We start from the raw sequence: 18558 nt of genomic DNA, 5'->3' as shown, positions 1-18558 counted from the left end.
TCCCCACCTGGCTACAACCTCCTTTCAGGGAGTTGTAGAGAGTGATGAGGTCACCCTTGAGCCTCCTCTTCTCCAGGCTAAACAACCCCAGCTCCCCTTCCTGAACTGAGGGGCCCAGAATTGGACACAGCACTCCAGGTGTGGCCTCACCAGCACTGAGTACAGGGGAAGGATCACTTCCCTGCTCCTGCTGGCCACACTGTTCCTGATACAGGCCAGGATGGCATTGCCATGCCTGGGCACGCTGCTGGCTCATGTTCAGCTTCCTGTCGATCCAAACTCCCAGATCTCTTTCTGCCTGGCTGCTCTCCAGCCACTCTGTCCCCAGCCTGTAGGGCTGCAGGGGGTTGTTGTGGCCAAAGTGCAGGATGCAGCACTTGGCCTTGTTGAACCTCATCCTGTTGGAATCAGCCCAACTCTCCAGCCTATCCATGTCCCTCTGCAGAGCCCTCCTGCCTTCCAGCAAGTCAACACTCCCCCCCAACTTAGTGTCATCTGCAAATTTGCTGATGATGGACTCAATCCCCTCATCTAAATCATCGATAAAGATGTTAAACAGGACTGGGCCCAGCACTGATCCCTGGGGGACACCACTGGTGACCGTTCACCAGCACTCTCTGTGCCCAGCCCTCCAGCCAGTTCTTAACCCAGCACAGAGTGCCCCTGTCCAAGCCATGGGCTGCCAGCTTTTCCAGGAGTATATTATGGGAGACAGTGTCAAAGGCTTTGCTGAAGTCCAGATAGACCACATCCACAGCCTTCCCCTCATCCACCAGGTGAGTCACCTGATCGTAAAAGGAGATCAGGTTGGTCAGACAGGACCTGCCCTCCTAAACCCGTGCTGGCTGGGTCTGATCCCTTGTTCATCTTGTAGGTGCTGTGTGATTGCACTCAGGATGATCTGCTCCATAACTCTGCCAGGCACTGAGGTCAGGCTGACAGGCCTGTAGTTTCCTGGGTCCTCCATCCGGCCTTTTTGGTGTATCAGTGTGACATTTGCCAACTTCCAATCGTCTGGGACCTCCCCAGTGAGCCAGGACTGTTGGTAAATGACGGAGAGTGGCTTGGTGAGCTCTTCTGCCAGCTCCCTCATCACCCTTGGGTGGACCCCATCTGATCCCATAGACTTGTGAGGATCCAAGTGGCTCAGCAGTTGCTGTTTCCTCCTTGATTACAGGGGGCTATTCAGCTTCCTATCCCTGTCTACAAGCTCCAGAAGACTACATATTGTATTATGGAAGAAAATTAAGTTCTTAAGCTGCAGATGAAATAAAAACACCAATGGTCTGGAAAGTCCTAGAGGGACAAAGACATTATTTTAGTAGAAAACTGGAATAAAAACCTTAACGTCTTCTGCATGTTTCTTTAAAATGGAAATAATTTTGCTTTAGCTTTCAGAGCCGTAGATGAGAAAGATAAAATCTGATACTCCTACCAAAGAGACCATTTTTACCAAAATAGTATTTAAAAAACAGGTATTTGGTCTTGTTTGTTCTGATTATTTACTGTTATACTGAAAACATAATTAATTCATAGTATGAGTCTGAAAAATAGTTTGATTAATGAAACAAAAACACATACTAAAGAGCACAACTATGTTTCCTGTGGATAATTTCATAAATGTTTCAGGCTGCTGGTATGTAATACTTCATTAAATACTGCATTGAAACTGTTGGCCAAAATCTCTAGGAAAACATTTCTAGAGAATTTAGGAAAAAAATTGATTGAAAGTAAAGATTCCCACTTGCTTGCTTGGATGACTTGAATCCAGTCCATTCCAGGAGAACCTGGAATCCAAAGTAATTACTTTACTTTGCTAGTTTAATAACACTGGTTTGAATTATGTTTTTATGCTTGAATTTTTTGTAAAGGGAGGGCAGTTTTGAGAAAATGAGGGTAGAAAGTTTTTGATGTATTTTATGTATTTTACAGCTACATGAGATTTTTGAGGTTTTGTTCTGTTTCACATAATATTGTTTTTTTCTAGAAACCTTCTCATAGCTTTCAGAAAAACATGAAACTTGAAGTGGTCGACAAGAGAAATCCAGTATTTATCAGAGTAGCAACCATTGTAGATACTGATGACTACAGAATAAAAGTAAGTTTCTCTGACTTATTGTACTTTCCTGATTAACTGACTTTGTAAAATTCAAATCCTATAGTTGTAAAATTAACCATGGGAAGAAATGAGTCACATTGCTCCCTCCTGCTAATCTTTGCTCATGCGTTTCACTGATTAATATTCCTTCAGAAGGGTTTTTTTTATTGTCCTCTTAGTTACTTGTGTTAAGTAATTAGAGAGCAGAGTTGAGTATGTTGGAAAATTGCGTTGGGAATAGTTGATAGAAGACAATTGTCTATTTTATCAAGAAATGAGATTATTTAATATCTAGTGTCAAAGGGCTACTTGAATATTTATATTATATAAAATATAATTGTATTATGTAAAATATAAAATATTTGGTGTAGGTTAATTGAATCTATACCTGTAAAATTCCAAAGGGAGAAGAGAGATATATGTGTGAGATATGATGGAAATAGCCCTGATCTCTTGTGCTTCATCAGTGATTTCTGAAATTCTGATGTTTTTATTAATTATGGACTTTAGATTGGATAAATTAATGTGTTTTTAATGTATTTTGCAGAAGTTGTATACTTGAATTAGTTTTCTTTTGTTGTACAAAACCAGTTTACACTCTGAAGCCCTTAACTTTTGGGAAGGCTAGTATATACCACATATTAGAAAGGAATGAAGGATATATGTTTGCAGTTTGTATAGATTTATTAGGCATACCTGTTATTTCAAGTAGGAAATGCAGCTGACATTTCATTTTGAATCATTTGAATTAACTCGTGGTAGAGAGTCATCAGAACTAATATGCTCACACCTACACATTTTCTACATTAACTACAAGGTGGTGATGGAAGAAAGCCCCAAAACAACCCCACCAAAGCAAACAAAAAGCCCCACTCTCCAATCTAATTTATTACCTGACAGGATTTGTAACTTCTAGGGTAGTAATTTGACTGTGTAGCATATGTTGAAAGAGCTCTGTGTGTATCTGTGTGTACGTGCATCCACACATGTGTGCATGAGAGATCTGAGCTGTTTACTACTACAGAGATCATGTAAGATTTGAAGATTTAGCTTTTGCATGAACAAAATTGGCGTATAACCCATACTGGTGTTTTCCTGGGAAGTCACAACCTTCGTTTTCTCTTCAGTTTCAACTCTTTCATGTATAGTCTGATTTTAGTAAAATTGTTACTTGTATGATGGGAGGGTTATTTGGTTTTTATAGATAAATGCCATTGTTTTAGTCCTTCGCTTACTGCTCTGCTGTTCTTAAATCCTATTCAAACAGGAGATTAAAAAACGTTTGGATTTTTGTTTGACTTTTTTTTGAGAGATGAAAAGGGCAGAAATTCATGTTTAATTTAAGTATTAATGTAAGAACTAATGTGAGAACTGCTTTATTCCAGGGATTTGAGCTTGATAACATAGTAAACAACCATATGACATATGGTTGTTTACTCCCTTTACTTTAGTGAGAATATGCCTGGATCCAGAATGTAATGTACACGTATTTTCTCTGTAACTTAAATAGTTCTCTGAAAGTAATTTCTCTAATGGACATGTCATTTCTAGAGATTAATTAGATGAACTGATTTTATGAAGAATATTCATGATCTAAAATGTATTATTCTCCTTTTTGTATTTTAGGTTCATTTTGATGGCTGGGATAATATTTATGATTATTGGACTGATGTAGATAGCCCTGATATTCATCCTGCAGGCTGGTGTGCAAAAACTGGACACCCTCTTCAGCCCCCACTTAGTAAGAGAAACACACTATAATGTAATGATGGTAAAAGGCATGTGTACTGTGCTGTCTTTTTCCCTGCCAGTGCCATCCAAGGAAGAGAAGCAACTAGGATATGCAAAATAATGTAAATGTGACATTTAGTTCAAAATCAACAGTCAGTAATTAATCACTTTTTAATAGACAGCTCTATTGACCCTTACTGTAATGGAAATAAAGTGTTTCTTGGTATGCCTAAGAACCACAGTCAAAACCTGAAGTAATATTAAAGATCTGTTTTGTAAAATCCTGGCCCTCTCACAGCTAGTGATGAAACTTCTGTGGTACTCAGTAGGGATAGATAGGGTATCACTCTTAAGATCCTTTGTTTCCTTTGTTCATATCCTCTTAATGGTTAGTGGACTTCTGGCTCCAGGAGTGCAAACTGCATTGAGAAGGCACTCCTTTCAAATGCTGTGGTAAATCCTCAAAACCAGCTAACTTCCTTTTCTTCTTCATCAGAGCAAGGAAGGATTAATGGTGCCTGTGTTAAAAATAAATTGTAACAGAAGCTTGGTAGGAATAATAACACTGTATTTACCACCTTGCCCTCTGTGAGGATTTTGTTTTACTTGTTGAAGAAGTGAGAGATATATGATAAATGAGACTGAAGGTTAAAGGAAGAGGAGACTTTTGTAGTAAATATATCCCTGCCTATGCCACTGTGTTTCTAGGTAACAACAGTGAAATCACTTTAGACAGACTTTGAAAAGGTGATTTTTTTTTAAGTGAGTGCTCTTCTCTGAGGTTGTTTTATGTAGTGACTCTAAGGTAAAGTTTGCAAAAGTGCTGAGCATTCACAGCTGTATCGAGATCAGAAAGAACTCTACTTGGAAAATAAGAAATGCTGAGCAATGCCAAGTACTCTGAAAAAATTAAATGTAAAATAACTGGGATAAGTCACGCACAGACTGTGTGAATGTATTACCTGAAAATCATAGTACCTCAATTCAGTGCCTCTAAAATGTCAAGAAGAAATAATTCCTATCCAGAGTGTGATCAGAGTATATTCATTATTTTTCTGAGCACTCCAACAGTACAGTGATGACTGCCTGTTAGGAAGTTAATCATTCTGCCTTCAGAGCCTAAATAGAGTGCTGTAAATGCCAGAGCACAAAGTGAGTAATGACAAGGAGATAGGGTGCTGCATATCTACTTCTTAATCTGAGATGTTTGTCCTGTGTGTTGAATGAGCAGCCCAACAGGAAAAGTAGTCTATGGCACATAAATAAAAATTGTATCATATGGCAAAAGAGCTGAATAAGGTTGCAACATTTCTATTACTGAAGACTGCAAAAATAAAAGTCAAAATCGTAGCCTACATGGGAATATAAAATATATAAATTGATTTTTTTTTGAGACATTAAAAGAAACAAGGTACAGATGTCCATCACATACAACATGTCATCTGCTCTAAGTTGTGGCTTAGGAGGCACCCTTCATCTCTTTTAGGATGTGACTGGTAGAATTGACTTTTTGCTAGGCTACAAAAATGAAAATGGATAATGTGGCAGGAGACAAAGTTGACTGCATATTAAATAGAAAAAATAAGCTACACAAATACTAATAAAATAGGATGATTGCTGAATAATATGGTCTTCCAACTATATGACTTTGTATTATTACCATATAGAATATTATAAAAATACTAATATTTTTTCCAAGTAAGTTAAAGTGCATTACCAGACTTGTGAAAGAGTTTCATAAGGAGGGGAGAAAATATTTTGCAAGATAGTATTTTTGCCTCAGTCAGTATGATAGTCCTTTTACCACTGAGGTCTGGATCGTTTGTAACAGTAGAAGCTTTGTGTGAACTCTGTGCAATATTAACAATATTATTCTAGAGCAGTTACCAGTATTTACATATTTATAGTCTTTTCAGATGTAATGTTGTCATGATGGATTATGACCTTTTGATAACAGCTAGGAACTTAAGAGCCATGTATTGGTGATTTTAATATTGTTTTGCAGTGATGCAAAGAGCAGCTTCTTGTGTAAACATGGACAACCAGTTGCAGTTCTTTTAAATTACATTTTTAAAAAGTTTGAATTTTTTAAGTGAAGAAAGAACATTTATAGGGAGCTAGTTTTTGCAAAACCAGAACATCAGTGAGGCAGGACTTCCCTTAGGAAAGCATCTCTGTTCAGATAATTCTTTCTCTGAGTCTGCTTACTTGTTACATTTTAAACATCAATTTTTTCATAAAGTAGAAGATCTAAAATCTCTTTTCTCTCATCCATTACACTATTTAAAGGTATAGCAGTCATTGGACTTCAGTGTAGTCATAGTGTTGCAACATTTGCGTAGCTTGAACCTTCGTTAAAAAACCCTTTTGGACTGTTCTAATTATACGTAATAATTCTTCCTTTCATTATCCATTTGCGAGCAAGAATCTGTCTTTCATCTAGAAAAGTATATGTAAATAGACCTTTTCATATCTGTATTGTTGTCTGTAGAGGGAGATAAAGGTTCATGTACTTTTTGAGTAAAACCAGTACTGGAGAGGGACAGTGCATGCTTGCAGATGTGCAGCATATGTTCTCAGTTTCATATACTGGAGTACGTCTGTCTCTCACTTGCTATGAAGCTATGGATTGTATACTACACTTACTTGAGTGTCAAAGACAGTTTTGACAGGTACATGCTTTAATGTTTCTGCAGGCACAGTTGTTACAGGTTGATGAAAATCAGATAGACACATAAATTCAGATGAGCGAAAATGTCAGAAATCTCTTGATGGCTCCATTCTTTTAAGTGGCATTTTCAGTCTTTGTTTTCACATCTTGTTCACTGGAAAACTTTAGCTAAAAAATATATGAGGTCAGTACCCATTACAAACACATCCCTGGCTTCAGGAACAAGGATAGAGTCACTTAGTACTTCTGTGCTCTTGAAAAACAACCAAGTTCCAACTAAATGTAGTTAGTAGAAGAGGAATTTGATGTCATGCAGTTCCTTCAAGATTTGTGTTCTTTTTATAGGTGTAGTTCTCTCACAGAGATTTACTCACACAGAATAAAATCATTCTTCCAGTGAATTAGGTTGTTTAAATCTCCATCATGCTTTTGCAGAATGCATTATTAAAGTACTTCTGTTTACTTACTTCTTGATGTTTACTACCATGGGCTAGTTTTCCTGCATATTTATATAGCTTTTAAATATTAAATAATTTTTTAAAAATCTCATTTGTAATTTCACCTGACATACAGGTCCCTTGGAATTGGTGGAAGCTTTAGAGCATGGAGGATGTCCCACAGCAGGATGCAAGGGAGTTGGACACATTAAAAGAGCAAGACATATTGGCCATCATAGGTATGTTCTGCAAAACTAATTTTATTCTTTCAGTTGAGGGATGTGTGCAGATGGTTTTTTTAAATTGTTGTTCTCAAGAAAACAGATCCAAACTGGAAAGAAGAAGGAAATCTTGTAAACCTAAATATGCCATGATTTCAGTTGCCATGGTGAGCATGCTGAAATAAACATTAGCAATCTGTAACTTCATTTCACCAGGGTATGCTGAGATGAGATTTGTCGTACGTTACTTTTTTTCACAATTGGTAGATGCAGTTACTCTGTATTTTGTTCCTATGAGGATTCTTTGTCTTGCTGTCCAGATTGCAAATATTACACAGATATGTTTAAAGCAATAACTTTTGAACTTTTTTAAGTAAGAGGCCACTGATTTTATTATGGCTTGGGTATATTTGTTCTGCTTGGTTTGTAGAGGTAAGGATTTGCTTGTTGGCTTGGAAAAATGCTAGAAAGGAAATTTTAATTGATATATTCCCGAATAACACCTTGCTGCTTGTACCTAGTGTTTCTAAAGATGCTTTGTTGAACACCTTCTGAAGTATAACACAGACATGTGGACATCCCATCCTAGGGGAAGTTGACATAGGAAAAGCAGTAGCATAGGAGAATGGAATGGGGGGGACAGAGAGACAACAACAGAGTAAATGGGAAATATTTCCCGAGTGAAACTTACTATTTTAAAAATATTTAGTGTGAGGTTATTCCTGAATATGTCAGTAAAGGATACACAGATAATACTGTATGTTAAGTTGAGAATTAAGTGTCATCTTATTACCTTTTTGCAAATTAGAGCTTCCAGAATTTTTCTTGTAATGTTTCCATTACACAGTCATAGGATTCTCAGATGTTGTACCACTTTGTTCTTTCTGCTCTCATATGTTTAGGGGATTACTCTTTGGTTTTTTGTCTATTTGTGTTTTTAAAGTATCTTTTTAAACTACTGTGATCCATAAGTTAACTTTGCAATCTTTTCCTGTTTTTCATGAGAGAATTATGTCCTGTTGTCTAGAATTATGCTACAAGGTTTTGCTGGTATACCAGCACTGGCTGAAGTCCTGATTAATCCCTAACAAAGGTACCTAGCCAGCAAAACCCCCTGTATTCTTACATGCTTGGTGTGCAAAAGGCATTTTCTGTTGCGAGTTCTTCCCTATCTACAGCAGAAGCATTGTATTTGTGCTGTTAGGTGACAAAAGACCTCCTGACGCTAGGACAAGCTTTATCCCCAGGAAGGGACAAAACTAGGTTAGCTCCAGCGACAAACTTCTCTCACTATGAACGTGGTGGAGTTGGCATGACACAGTCTGCCACATCATTGTTGTCTTTCAGGTGATTCTCAACCTGTTCTGGTTGTATTTTTCTGTCCATGCTATTTTTCTTTATTTTTTTCCCCAGTTTTAATACCTTTCCTTCATTTCACACAATAACCAGAATAACTCCTTAAACAGCAAAGTCAGTCCTTAAGAGGGTACCATCTTTCAATTGTCATATGGTAACCTACTGCATTCATGTTCTTAGTCCATTGCAAATGTGAAGTAAACTAGACGTGCCTGAAAAGCTTCCTGCTTGCTTGTCTGAAAGCCATTTAATTTCACAGTCTAGTACACTTGAGTCTTGTATGATTTATTAATATACCTGATCTGTAGGGCATTAAATTCTGATTCCTTACATGTGCTATCTCGATTACTTAGAATCAGGTAGACATAGCTGTGGGCTTCAGCCTAAGGCTGAAACTTAAAATAAAAGAAAATGAATGTCTGAAAAGTTAGTAATTTATGATCTCTATAAATAAACATTGGCATTAAAAGTTCAAATGTTTTAGAGGGAAGGGATGAGTAAGAGCTTTGTCTATTTACTTTTTGTAGCCTTTCTTTTATAGCTCCATTTTCCATGCTATTTAAAGTTGTTATACTTACTCATCCTCAATATTAAGAAAAGAAATAAACTCATGACAATCTACTGTGTTTTAGCTTTACTGCAACCTTAGCAATCCTGTTATTTGCTTATTAACTGGTAGTTCTAGGGTATAAAAATATAACCAAAGAGACTTTGTTGTTTATAAGACAGCTATTTACTGTTTCATAGCAAAAAAAATTAACACTAGTAGTAAGTATCTTATTCACTAGCTGTGTTGGTTTGCTCTCTATGCTGATATTCTGGTTTTGTTCTTGAGCATTTTTGAGGAAAATAAAGAGATTTGTTATTCATCTGGAGCATACAAACTTGAGGGTCCAGGTCACCCTAAAAATTCTGACATTGTACAGTCACTTTTTTCCTGAATTAACAAAGAGATTTTGAAATTGGTGTAATTATCCACATCAGGTACCATTCCCTTGGCTTTTTGATCTTGGCAACCTTGAAGTGTATTTAACCATGCTTATCTTTTTTTTTCATGATGAGGTACAACGTCTGTCTACAGCATAAATGCCTGTGTGCAGAAAAGATGATAATTTAAAATGCTAAGTAGTTCTGAAATAATTTTGAGAGCTTGTTCCTTAGGAATCAGATGAAAGCCTTGGTGATTAATTATGTAGCGGGGCTGAAGCACTTTTTGGAAAAGTTGATGTTAATAAGGACTCGGTATCTATCAACAGTTGATCTTGGGTTATGTGCTGTGCATTGAAACAGCCTGGTGTGCAGGTTGTTAGCATTATGCAGATCACCTGCATATTTATGATTGTGAATTGTATACTCTGGTGTTTAATGCATGCAGTAATTCTCCAGTTCAAGTAATAATGCAAAGAGGTCAGTTGTAAATACTTCATTAGTGGTTTGAGTCTCCATAAATAAAGATTTTTGCCAGAAACTTCACATGTATTAGTTGTGTAAGTTGAAGTGAACTGAATGTGCCGTGGTGGAGGCTGTGTTGTAGGAGAACCACAGGACAGAAACACAGGAAACCTCAGTTCAGCAGGATGTCACACCTGTTTGTTCAGTGTCTGCTAAAGTAACTTGTCTGATTTTGATGCCAGTCTCAAGTGTCAGACTCAAGTGTCTCAATTTTACCAGTACTACTAAACCTGTACTGTGGCTTGATACGGGTTTGACCTGTCTATGGCTTGATACAGGTTTGCAAAATAGTCCAAGTGGTCAGAAAGACTAATAATCTATATTTAAAAGTACTTCATTATTGAAGTTCTTAGGCAGAACAGAGTGCTACCTTACTTTTCTTCACTTTAGGAGAGAATGTTTATGTTCTGGTTTATGTTCTCTTCTGATGTTAGGTGTAGCTGAGGCTGAGTAATCCACCTAAGCTCTGTGCATCGGAAAATTCATATACTACTACAATATAGGAGCATCTTCAAATGTCTGGAAAAGACTAAGGTCCATGCCTACCTATTAGTAGCCCAGTTTTATCCTCCTACTGTTGAACTTTACAGAAAAGAGAAATGTGTGTAGCTCTACCTAGACGTAGATCTTGAGTATGATAGAAGAGCAATTGCAAATAAACACAAGTGGAATATGCTACCTCAGCACTCGTGTTCCATTGGACAGTTCTGGAAAGGGCTGGTTATGTCAAACTTCTGTTGACTTGAAAATCCCAGGCCTGTGATCAGAATTGTATATACAAGAAGTAATCCATGCATTGGCTTTTTCCTTAATTCATTTTTCATGATTCAGTAAGAACAGAAACTTTTTTTGATGTGTAGTTTTTACTCATTGTATGCAGGACTCTGGAAACAGTGGCTCCCTTTCCTCGGAAAACCATGTCATGGATTCACATATTGCCAACTAATCTGCTGACATTTTAGAAGTGCACTGTATACAGCTAATTGCTGTGCTATGGTCCTTCAACATTTAGAGATGGCTGATTACTTTCCTGTGCAATGTGTGTGCATGTCAGGTAGTATGAATGTGAATGTTTGTTTACTGAAACGGCTCAGATGATAATTGAGATGTCTGTGCTGGACTGGTTTTGAAGCTGTGGAGCAGTGCTGGAGGGTGTACAGCCCTGTCAGATGAAGAGCAGAAGTTTCACCTTAAGTACCTGCTGCTTTTGCTTCTTACTATTTTTCCTGAGCCTCTGGCAGACCTTGGTGTACCCCAAAGCCAAGGACATCTGATCAGTTTGGAATCTTCATTCTGACCTTCTGCTGTTTTAAAAATGGTGTGCTAAAGCAAACTGTAAGCTGGAGCAAAAATCTAGGTTTAAGGTGACAGAAGAATTTAAAGTCCTGATTTAATATTAAATAATGTAAACATCAAGATTTTTGAGCCCTTGAGATGAGTTGTCTTAAAAACTTAGTCCTATATAAATCAAATACTTCTATTATGAAGGAATAGAAAGATTAATTTCTTTCTTCTTTGTAGTAGACAAGAATTTTGATTCCTAAGGAACAAGCTCTCAAACTGAACTGAAGGCTGGAGGCATTGAGATTCAGGAGGATTTACTGATTGATTGGAAGCCATGTAACTTGTATACAGGTTCATTCATGCTGCATTTTGTTGTACCAAAGGTAACAGTGGAGAAACCACAAGAACTCTTTTTGTTGCCTCAAGTAACAGTAACATCTAAGGGCTATAAATGAGTTTTTAAAAATGATACAGCTACTTGAATGATTAATTACAAAGAAAAACTCATATGAATCTAGTGTTCTAAAACATTGTTAATATTATAACTATTGTTGACTGAAATGGTCATTCAGCTTCTGTTTTACCAGAAAATACTAAAGGAAAAGGCAGTATATAAGCAGGCAAGTTATAATGAAGGACTGAATATTGAGGCTCTTTCTTTTCTTTTTCTTCTTTTAATTTAAAATATATTATTGGTGTTGATAAACAGAAAACCTGCTGGAGTATGAATCCTATTGAAAATTTCATTGTGGTGTAAGGCTTGCTTAATAGTACACAACTGAAGTTAAACACCACATTGCTTGTGTTCAGTGTTTCCTTGTGACAGCCCTTTAACTGCTCAAAAACACTGTCTCAAAATACCCCTGTGAGCATAGGAAGCCAAAAGATGATTACATCCTTTGCCTTATAGCAGTGGCAGAACTGAGATTAACCAGTATATCCATGAGTTTCTGATAACTGTATTTCATCACAGTGGTATGTGTTTGTCACAGCAAGAACTTAGATCACAGTAGCATTGGTGCTTTAAAACCTCTGAGTGGAAGCCTGTATCTTTCATCTTGTAGTTCGTTTGAAAGGGAAAAAGGACATCATTGTGATAAATGCAGCAACATAAGGAATTAAAAGTATAAAGAAACTTCCCTTCTTTCCTAATGTTCCTTTTCTTCCCCATGTTTCAGTTAATTTTTTTTGTGCTCTAAAGACATTTGGCAAAGGCTAGTCCTAACACAGACAAAACAAGTGGGTTGAAAAATAAATGTAAGTAGAGATATATAAATAGATTTAAAATAAAATGCCTGATTCTGCTAAAGAGAAATCAGAAATAAAAGTTAATTTGTATTTGTATATTTTGTTCCATGTCTTTAAAAAATTCATTAAAAAAAATACACTATTTCAAGTGTAGTGTTTTAGAGTCCAGCTACCCATTTGATTACATCTTACTTGGCTGTGTAAACTAAAAATTCCTTAGAAGAAGGCAAAGGTGACTGTTCTGTGCTTCATTAGATCACCTGGGGATATGACTGCATGACCCTTGAAAACACTGTACAGACTATTGCGGAACATATGCTTAGAGTGGCCTTTAACAGGGATCTCATTTCTTTTCTGATTAGAAAAGCAGAAACTGTTTTGGTTTTTTGTTTGGTTTTTTTTTTAATTCAAGCTCAGCATAGCTATTCAAGGATTTAAAAATAATACCAAAAAAAAAAGGTCCTTTCTTGTTTTCAAATGAACCAACTGAAAAAATCAGACATGCTGTTGGACTCCTGTCTTGGTAACCCCAGCAAGGACTGACTGACTTGACCTGTGTAGCCTTAAGGCATTTTCTTCTTTTTATGCTAGTGCTGAGAGGAATGTAAATTTCCACCAAATTCTTGTTTATGTTCATGAGAGCAAAATTAGATCACTGATGCTGCCCAGCCCACTTATAGGAGTTGTTACATACTCCTGAGTCCAGAACCTCCTTGGTAAAGGAAAAGGAGAGTGTACAGCATATTTTGAATAAAAAGTCGCTTTTTTAAAAGCTGTACTGTGTAAACAGGACATGATAATGAAAGCTGTTGGTTTTCTCTTTATTTTTGTAATTTGGAGGTGGCAGGGCATATGGCTGTCAAGGTAGACCGTTCTGTTTGGAAATCATGCAAGTAACTATCAGTGACACAAATAAGACATTGCAGTGGTTTATGGAAAGGCAAGTAGTTACATTCTTGAAAAGAAAATAAGTGAAATCTCAAAACATGGGGTTTTTACATGTTAACATTATAGAGGCACTTGTAATAATGCCGGTGAGTAGGAAAGCATAATTTCAGTTATTGTCATAGCTCATGAGCCACAAATAGAGTATTGTGTTTAGTACAGCCTCTTCTGTATCTGACATAAATTTTTGAAAACTTGGGCATGATGTTATTCACTGTTGTGGCATGTATATACTACTCAGAATTTAGGATGTTATCATTGATGTGTTTAGCATGTAGCCTGGCTGACTAATCAGCTGAACACTGCACGGCATTCTTCTAAAGAAAAAATCCTAGTTCAGCCCCATGTGTTTTGCTTTGTGTTGCTGTTTTTCCCTCCCTTACTTCTTATGCAAACATAGTTTTTTCTTACTCTGAGTAGTACAGCTTTCACATTTGTTAGAGTAATATTTACAAGTTGTTATATCAATGCACAGTGTCAAATTCTTTCCTTAGCTGGAGTGCCGGGAAATAGGGAGTGTTGAATGTTAAGAAAGACTGGGAAAATATCACAGTCTCTTAATGGAATATCGCAAAAGGGCATTTGCAAAGATGGAGCACTGGCTGCAGTAAGAGGATGTGCACCATTCCTCATATTGTGGCCTTGCAATGCAGCTTCTGTGTAGACATTTCATGGTAGAAATACCCTCCTTCACAATAAAAATAGCCATGGTAATATGACTTCATTTGGAGAGAGATGGGTTTAGTTCAAGACACCCTGTATTTTATGTATAAATACCATTAAAATTAGGAGAGAGCTGGCTAAATATTCATCAAGCAGTTTTCTGCAATGGATGTTGTAATACAAGTTAATACAGTTTGCGTTACATAAGTTGCTGTCGAAAGGAAATGCAAAAGTCATTCAGGCTGGGATTTTTAATTGGTGGAATTCCTAACATCTTGAAGTATGACTACTTACTGCGTGTTTTTCTAATCTTTGTATTAACTTATTGCATCTGTTTCTAGAAAACTCAGATGTCATTTTGTTTGAAATAAATCTGTAAAGTATCTGAGAATAAGGAGTCATTTTTCTTCTTCAACTTCTAGTGCAGTCAGCTGCCCATATTCAGAGTTGAACTTGAACAAAGAAAGCCTCTTACCTGACCGGTTGAGTGGGGAGATGCCTGCGGCCTGTCCTGTACCCAGAAACAGAAAAGCAGAAGCAAGTGAAAGATCCACCTCTCCTGTAATCAAGTAATTATGATTGAAGCGATGTCCATGACTAACAGCAGTGCTACTTTATTTCTGTGTTCTGCAGTGCAATTTATAGTTGTGCAGTGGCTGAATAGTTTGAGAAGGACCTGCCTATTTATGTACATTTTCATTTACAGGGAGGGAAAATGGTTTTATTTGTGCTTATGGAAAAGGTCACCAAACTGTCAAAGGCTGATACTGATTTTACTGTCTTGGATTTAGGATTTAACAAGTCTTTGGTTTCATCTTCAGTGTAACTATCTAGACCACTAGTTGGTTAATTGGAATTTAAAATTGAATGTTTACCAGTTTGTTTCACTTAAGAAAATTATTTATTTGTATTTCTTTTGTTGCTGGAGTGGCCTTATAGACATGACTAAATTAATGTTGCTCTGTAATGAACAGCCACTATTCTGTCATTGTGGTGGGAGTGAGGAGTCAAACTAGCGAGACTGAGTTTTTCGAGAACAACGCTAAAGTCTGTAGCTGAAGCTTTTAAGCAGGAGCACTGGGAAAACACAAAGGATTGCAATACCAAGATAATTATTTTCTGATGATGATTTTATCTCAGAAATTGTGGATACTGATTCCTGTGCTTTTTTTGGGCTGTGGGAATATATAGAGACTTTAGGAAAGAAAGGAGAAGAAGAGAGGCTTTCCATTGTTTTTAAGGGCTGCATTAATATAAATGTAAAAGTGGGGATGTTCGTAGTGAATATTTCTGGTCCCCAGTGTAATGACCGCATATTTTCAATAGAAGGTATTTTAAATTGCATTCTTGGAGACAGTTTCAGCTTCATACTTTAAAAACCAAAATACTACACTGTCAAAGAGCAATGCTTGATTCAGTTGTTCTTATAAAATGTAGGATTTTAGAAATCTGAAGTGACTTAATTACTTGCTGCCAGGTAGCCCGGGTACCATCCCAGTGAATCCAGTAGCACTTTGAAGAGTGTCCTCTGTGGTGGGAGCTGTGTCAAGTGCTACTTTTTTCATTGTCCCAGTTAAGAGGCTACATATGACATTTTAAAGGTTGCATAGTGATATATCATGGGAGAGAAAGTATAGGAGGAAAATGATACTTCAAAGTGTTCTTGTGTTAGAAGTATTGGAAATGGACAGCTTATTATCAAAAATACCACTGGACAAATTCTGTTCCTATTGAATTGCCTAATCATTTTACCATTGATTTAATGGAGGAGAGTTCTGTATTGTGATTTCTGAAAATCTCAGGTATACAATTTTGTTGGTGGCAAGTAAACCATATATTTCTTAAAATAAAAAAACCCCAACTTGTATGTCCTCTGTTATACTCATGACTCTTTGTCCATAGAGAAAATAACTTAAACAACAGCTTAGCTGCTTCAATTTTTAAACATTCTGTTAATTTGTTTTAAACAGTGACAGAAAATGCCCCAGCCCTGGTCACGTAGGTATGAAATCTTCGGCTCACAATCGACCATCTGGGAAAACTGGACCAGAAACAACTAAGCTGGAAGATAGCAGAAAGTAAATCTCCTTGCAAGAAGCCCCTCTTATGCAATGTGAAAGAAAAGAAGGCACCTGGGTAACTCATCTCCTTTCAAAGTATTGGTTGTTTGGAGTCATTTAGTTTAAAATGCAACTTACCTGGCAGTGCAGTCCAGTAGTTTGTCTGGAATTCTTCAGAGCAGTGGGGAGGGAGATGGAAGTTCTTAATCTGTCTTTATATTAGTAATAGGGGGGAAGGGAGTATCACAACATACATAATAAATAAGAAACATGTATCAGACAGGAGGAAAAATACTGCAATACAGATCAGTTATTGGAAGTTGAGATCCTTCTTCCTTGGTCTGTGTACAGATAGGTTATTGTGTATGAAAAACCATGTACAAATGTGGGAAAATTAAAAGTCATTCCTTTATTTTCAGCATCTGGAGTACATTTTTGACAGAAAATGACATGAGATAGTTTCCAAGCTTACTCTGGAAAATAATATTTATGGTATAAAAAAGCTATTTTTGAAGCTAAAAAAGTGCAGTTCAGTATTTTCATGGGGTAAATATGTGAGGCAATAGGATTCCCTAAATTTTTAATTGGTTACAGTATCTCTGCTTTATTTTATTGGCTATTTTCATACAGAAGTAGACACCGTGGAACAAGAAGTTTATTTGTTATATATTTACATGTGGTGTTATTTTGTGCTCGTAATATATGAACTGTGTTAGCAATAATAGTGTCTTGAGAGAAGAACGTTGGAGAGTTGGTATTATATGATAAATACCCCACAGTAAAGCTGATGATTGAAACCTGTTTTGTTAAGGATTGGACTTCAGTGATCCTTATGGGTCCCTTCCAACTCAGGATATTCCATGAATTAAATCCTCTGAAAATACTGCAAGATTTTTTTTTTTAAACTTGTTTTTCAAATTGGGTTAACCAGATCTGGCAATGTTTTATGATTTCCCTTCCTTTTTCCACTAGATTGTTTTATTTACTGGACTATTAATGATTGTTTTCTTTATTGCAAAAACCTATGCTAAATTTACTGTGTAGCTTTTTGCATCTTTTTAGATTTGACCAGCTTTTCTTTAAAGCATTCTTTCATGTTATTTCAATCAGATTATAGTGTTCAAGTTATATTGGAAAAGTTCTAGTAGGAGCATCAAGTAGTGTTGGTATAATTTTTATACTACAAATAAGCAGCATAAACTAGTCATACTCAAGTGAATTTAAACAGAAAAGTTTCAAGTGTAATTTTGAAATAAACTGTGTTAGAAAATAGTTGTCATTCATCATTTTAACCATAGTTGCCATAGTTGTAGTAAATTCACCTTTTTTTTTTTTTTTTTTTTTTGAAATATACTTTGGCTTTACAGTCTGTCTCTTACAATTAATTCAAGAAATTTTTTTTGTTGTCTTTGATTTTTGTAGAGGGTGTTACCTTTGGAAGACCTGAGATAACCAATATATGTACTGAGTCATTTTCATTAAGAGAATTAGCAGTCCTGTGCCAACTTTGAACTACCCAGAGACTTCTCAGTTTGTATTTGAACTGTTTGAATACGCTGATGACTGTCTGCATTTTATCATATAGCTTTCCGTATTCATTGTGTATCCAGCATAGTCGTAGAAGACTTGCAGATAATCAGTCTTCCTTTGGAAGAGGTATAAAAAACAATGTTCACAGCACTAGGTATATATGAACTGCTGGGGTTATAAAATATTGATCATCTGGTTATTGCAGTACCCAGTGGATCTTTTTAGATGTGTATTCAAAGTACACATGCATAATTGACGACATAGATACATACACTTGTGTGCTCTTTAGCTGCTGAGTTCATAGTGTGGATTTAATTATGTTTGACTTCAGTTCAGTTGTGTATACCTTCATATTCCAGGTAATCTCTTGTTTCAAAGAAGTCCTTGATTGAGGAACCAACCACATACAAACCCAAACATGAGTTTTGTTTTGTTGTGTTAATCTCTGTGGTACTCAGCTAATCTCCAGTTCCACTTACTTCTTTTTTCTTTTTTCAGCTTTCTTTTTTCTTTTTTCTTTTTTCAGCTTTCTTTTTTCTTTTTTCAGCTTTCTTTTTTCTTTTTTCAGCTTTCTTTTTCCTCTTTTCAGCTTTCTTTTTCCTCTTTTCAGCTTTCTTTTTCTTTTTTCAGCTTTCTTTTTTCTTTTTTCAGCTTTCTTTTTTCTTTTTTTCAGCTTTCTTTTTTCTTTTTTCTTATGCTTTTCTTTTTTTCCTTTTTTTCAGCTTCTTTTTTTTCTTTTTTCAGCTTTCTTTTTTCTTTTTCCTCTTTTCAGCTTTCTTTTTCCTCTTTTCACCTTTCTTTTTCCTCTTTTCAGCTTTCTTTTTCCTCTTTTCACCTTTCTTTTTCCTCTTTTCACCTTTCT

At 36.3% G+C, this 18558-nt stretch overlaps 1 protein-coding gene across 1 annotated transcript in view; it reads left to right on the top strand.

The window, feature by feature from the left end:
- L3MBTL3 (L3MBTL histone methyl-lysine binding protein 3) overlaps positions 1-18558 on the top strand; it is a 76751-nt gene that overhangs the window by 45692 nt on the left and 12501 nt on the right. The window contains 6 exon segments of the mRNA XM_050314731.1: positions 1988-2098; positions 3725-3839; positions 7074-7176; positions 14529-14675; positions 16077-16176; positions 16178-16242. Coding sequence (XP_050170688.1) covers positions 1988-2098; positions 3725-3839; positions 7074-7176; positions 14529-14675; positions 16077-16176; positions 16178-16242 — 641 coding nt within the window.

The sequence above is a fragment of the Myiozetetes cayanensis genome, unplaced genomic scaffold (assembly GCF_022539395.1).
Source record: "Myiozetetes cayanensis isolate MyiCay16 unplaced genomic scaffold, myiCay2020 scf2-11, whole genome shotgun sequence".
Lineage (NCBI taxonomy): Eukaryota > Metazoa > Chordata > Aves > Passeriformes > Tyrannidae > Myiozetetes > Myiozetetes cayanensis.
This window is presented reverse-complemented; position numbering and strand designations above follow the sequence as displayed.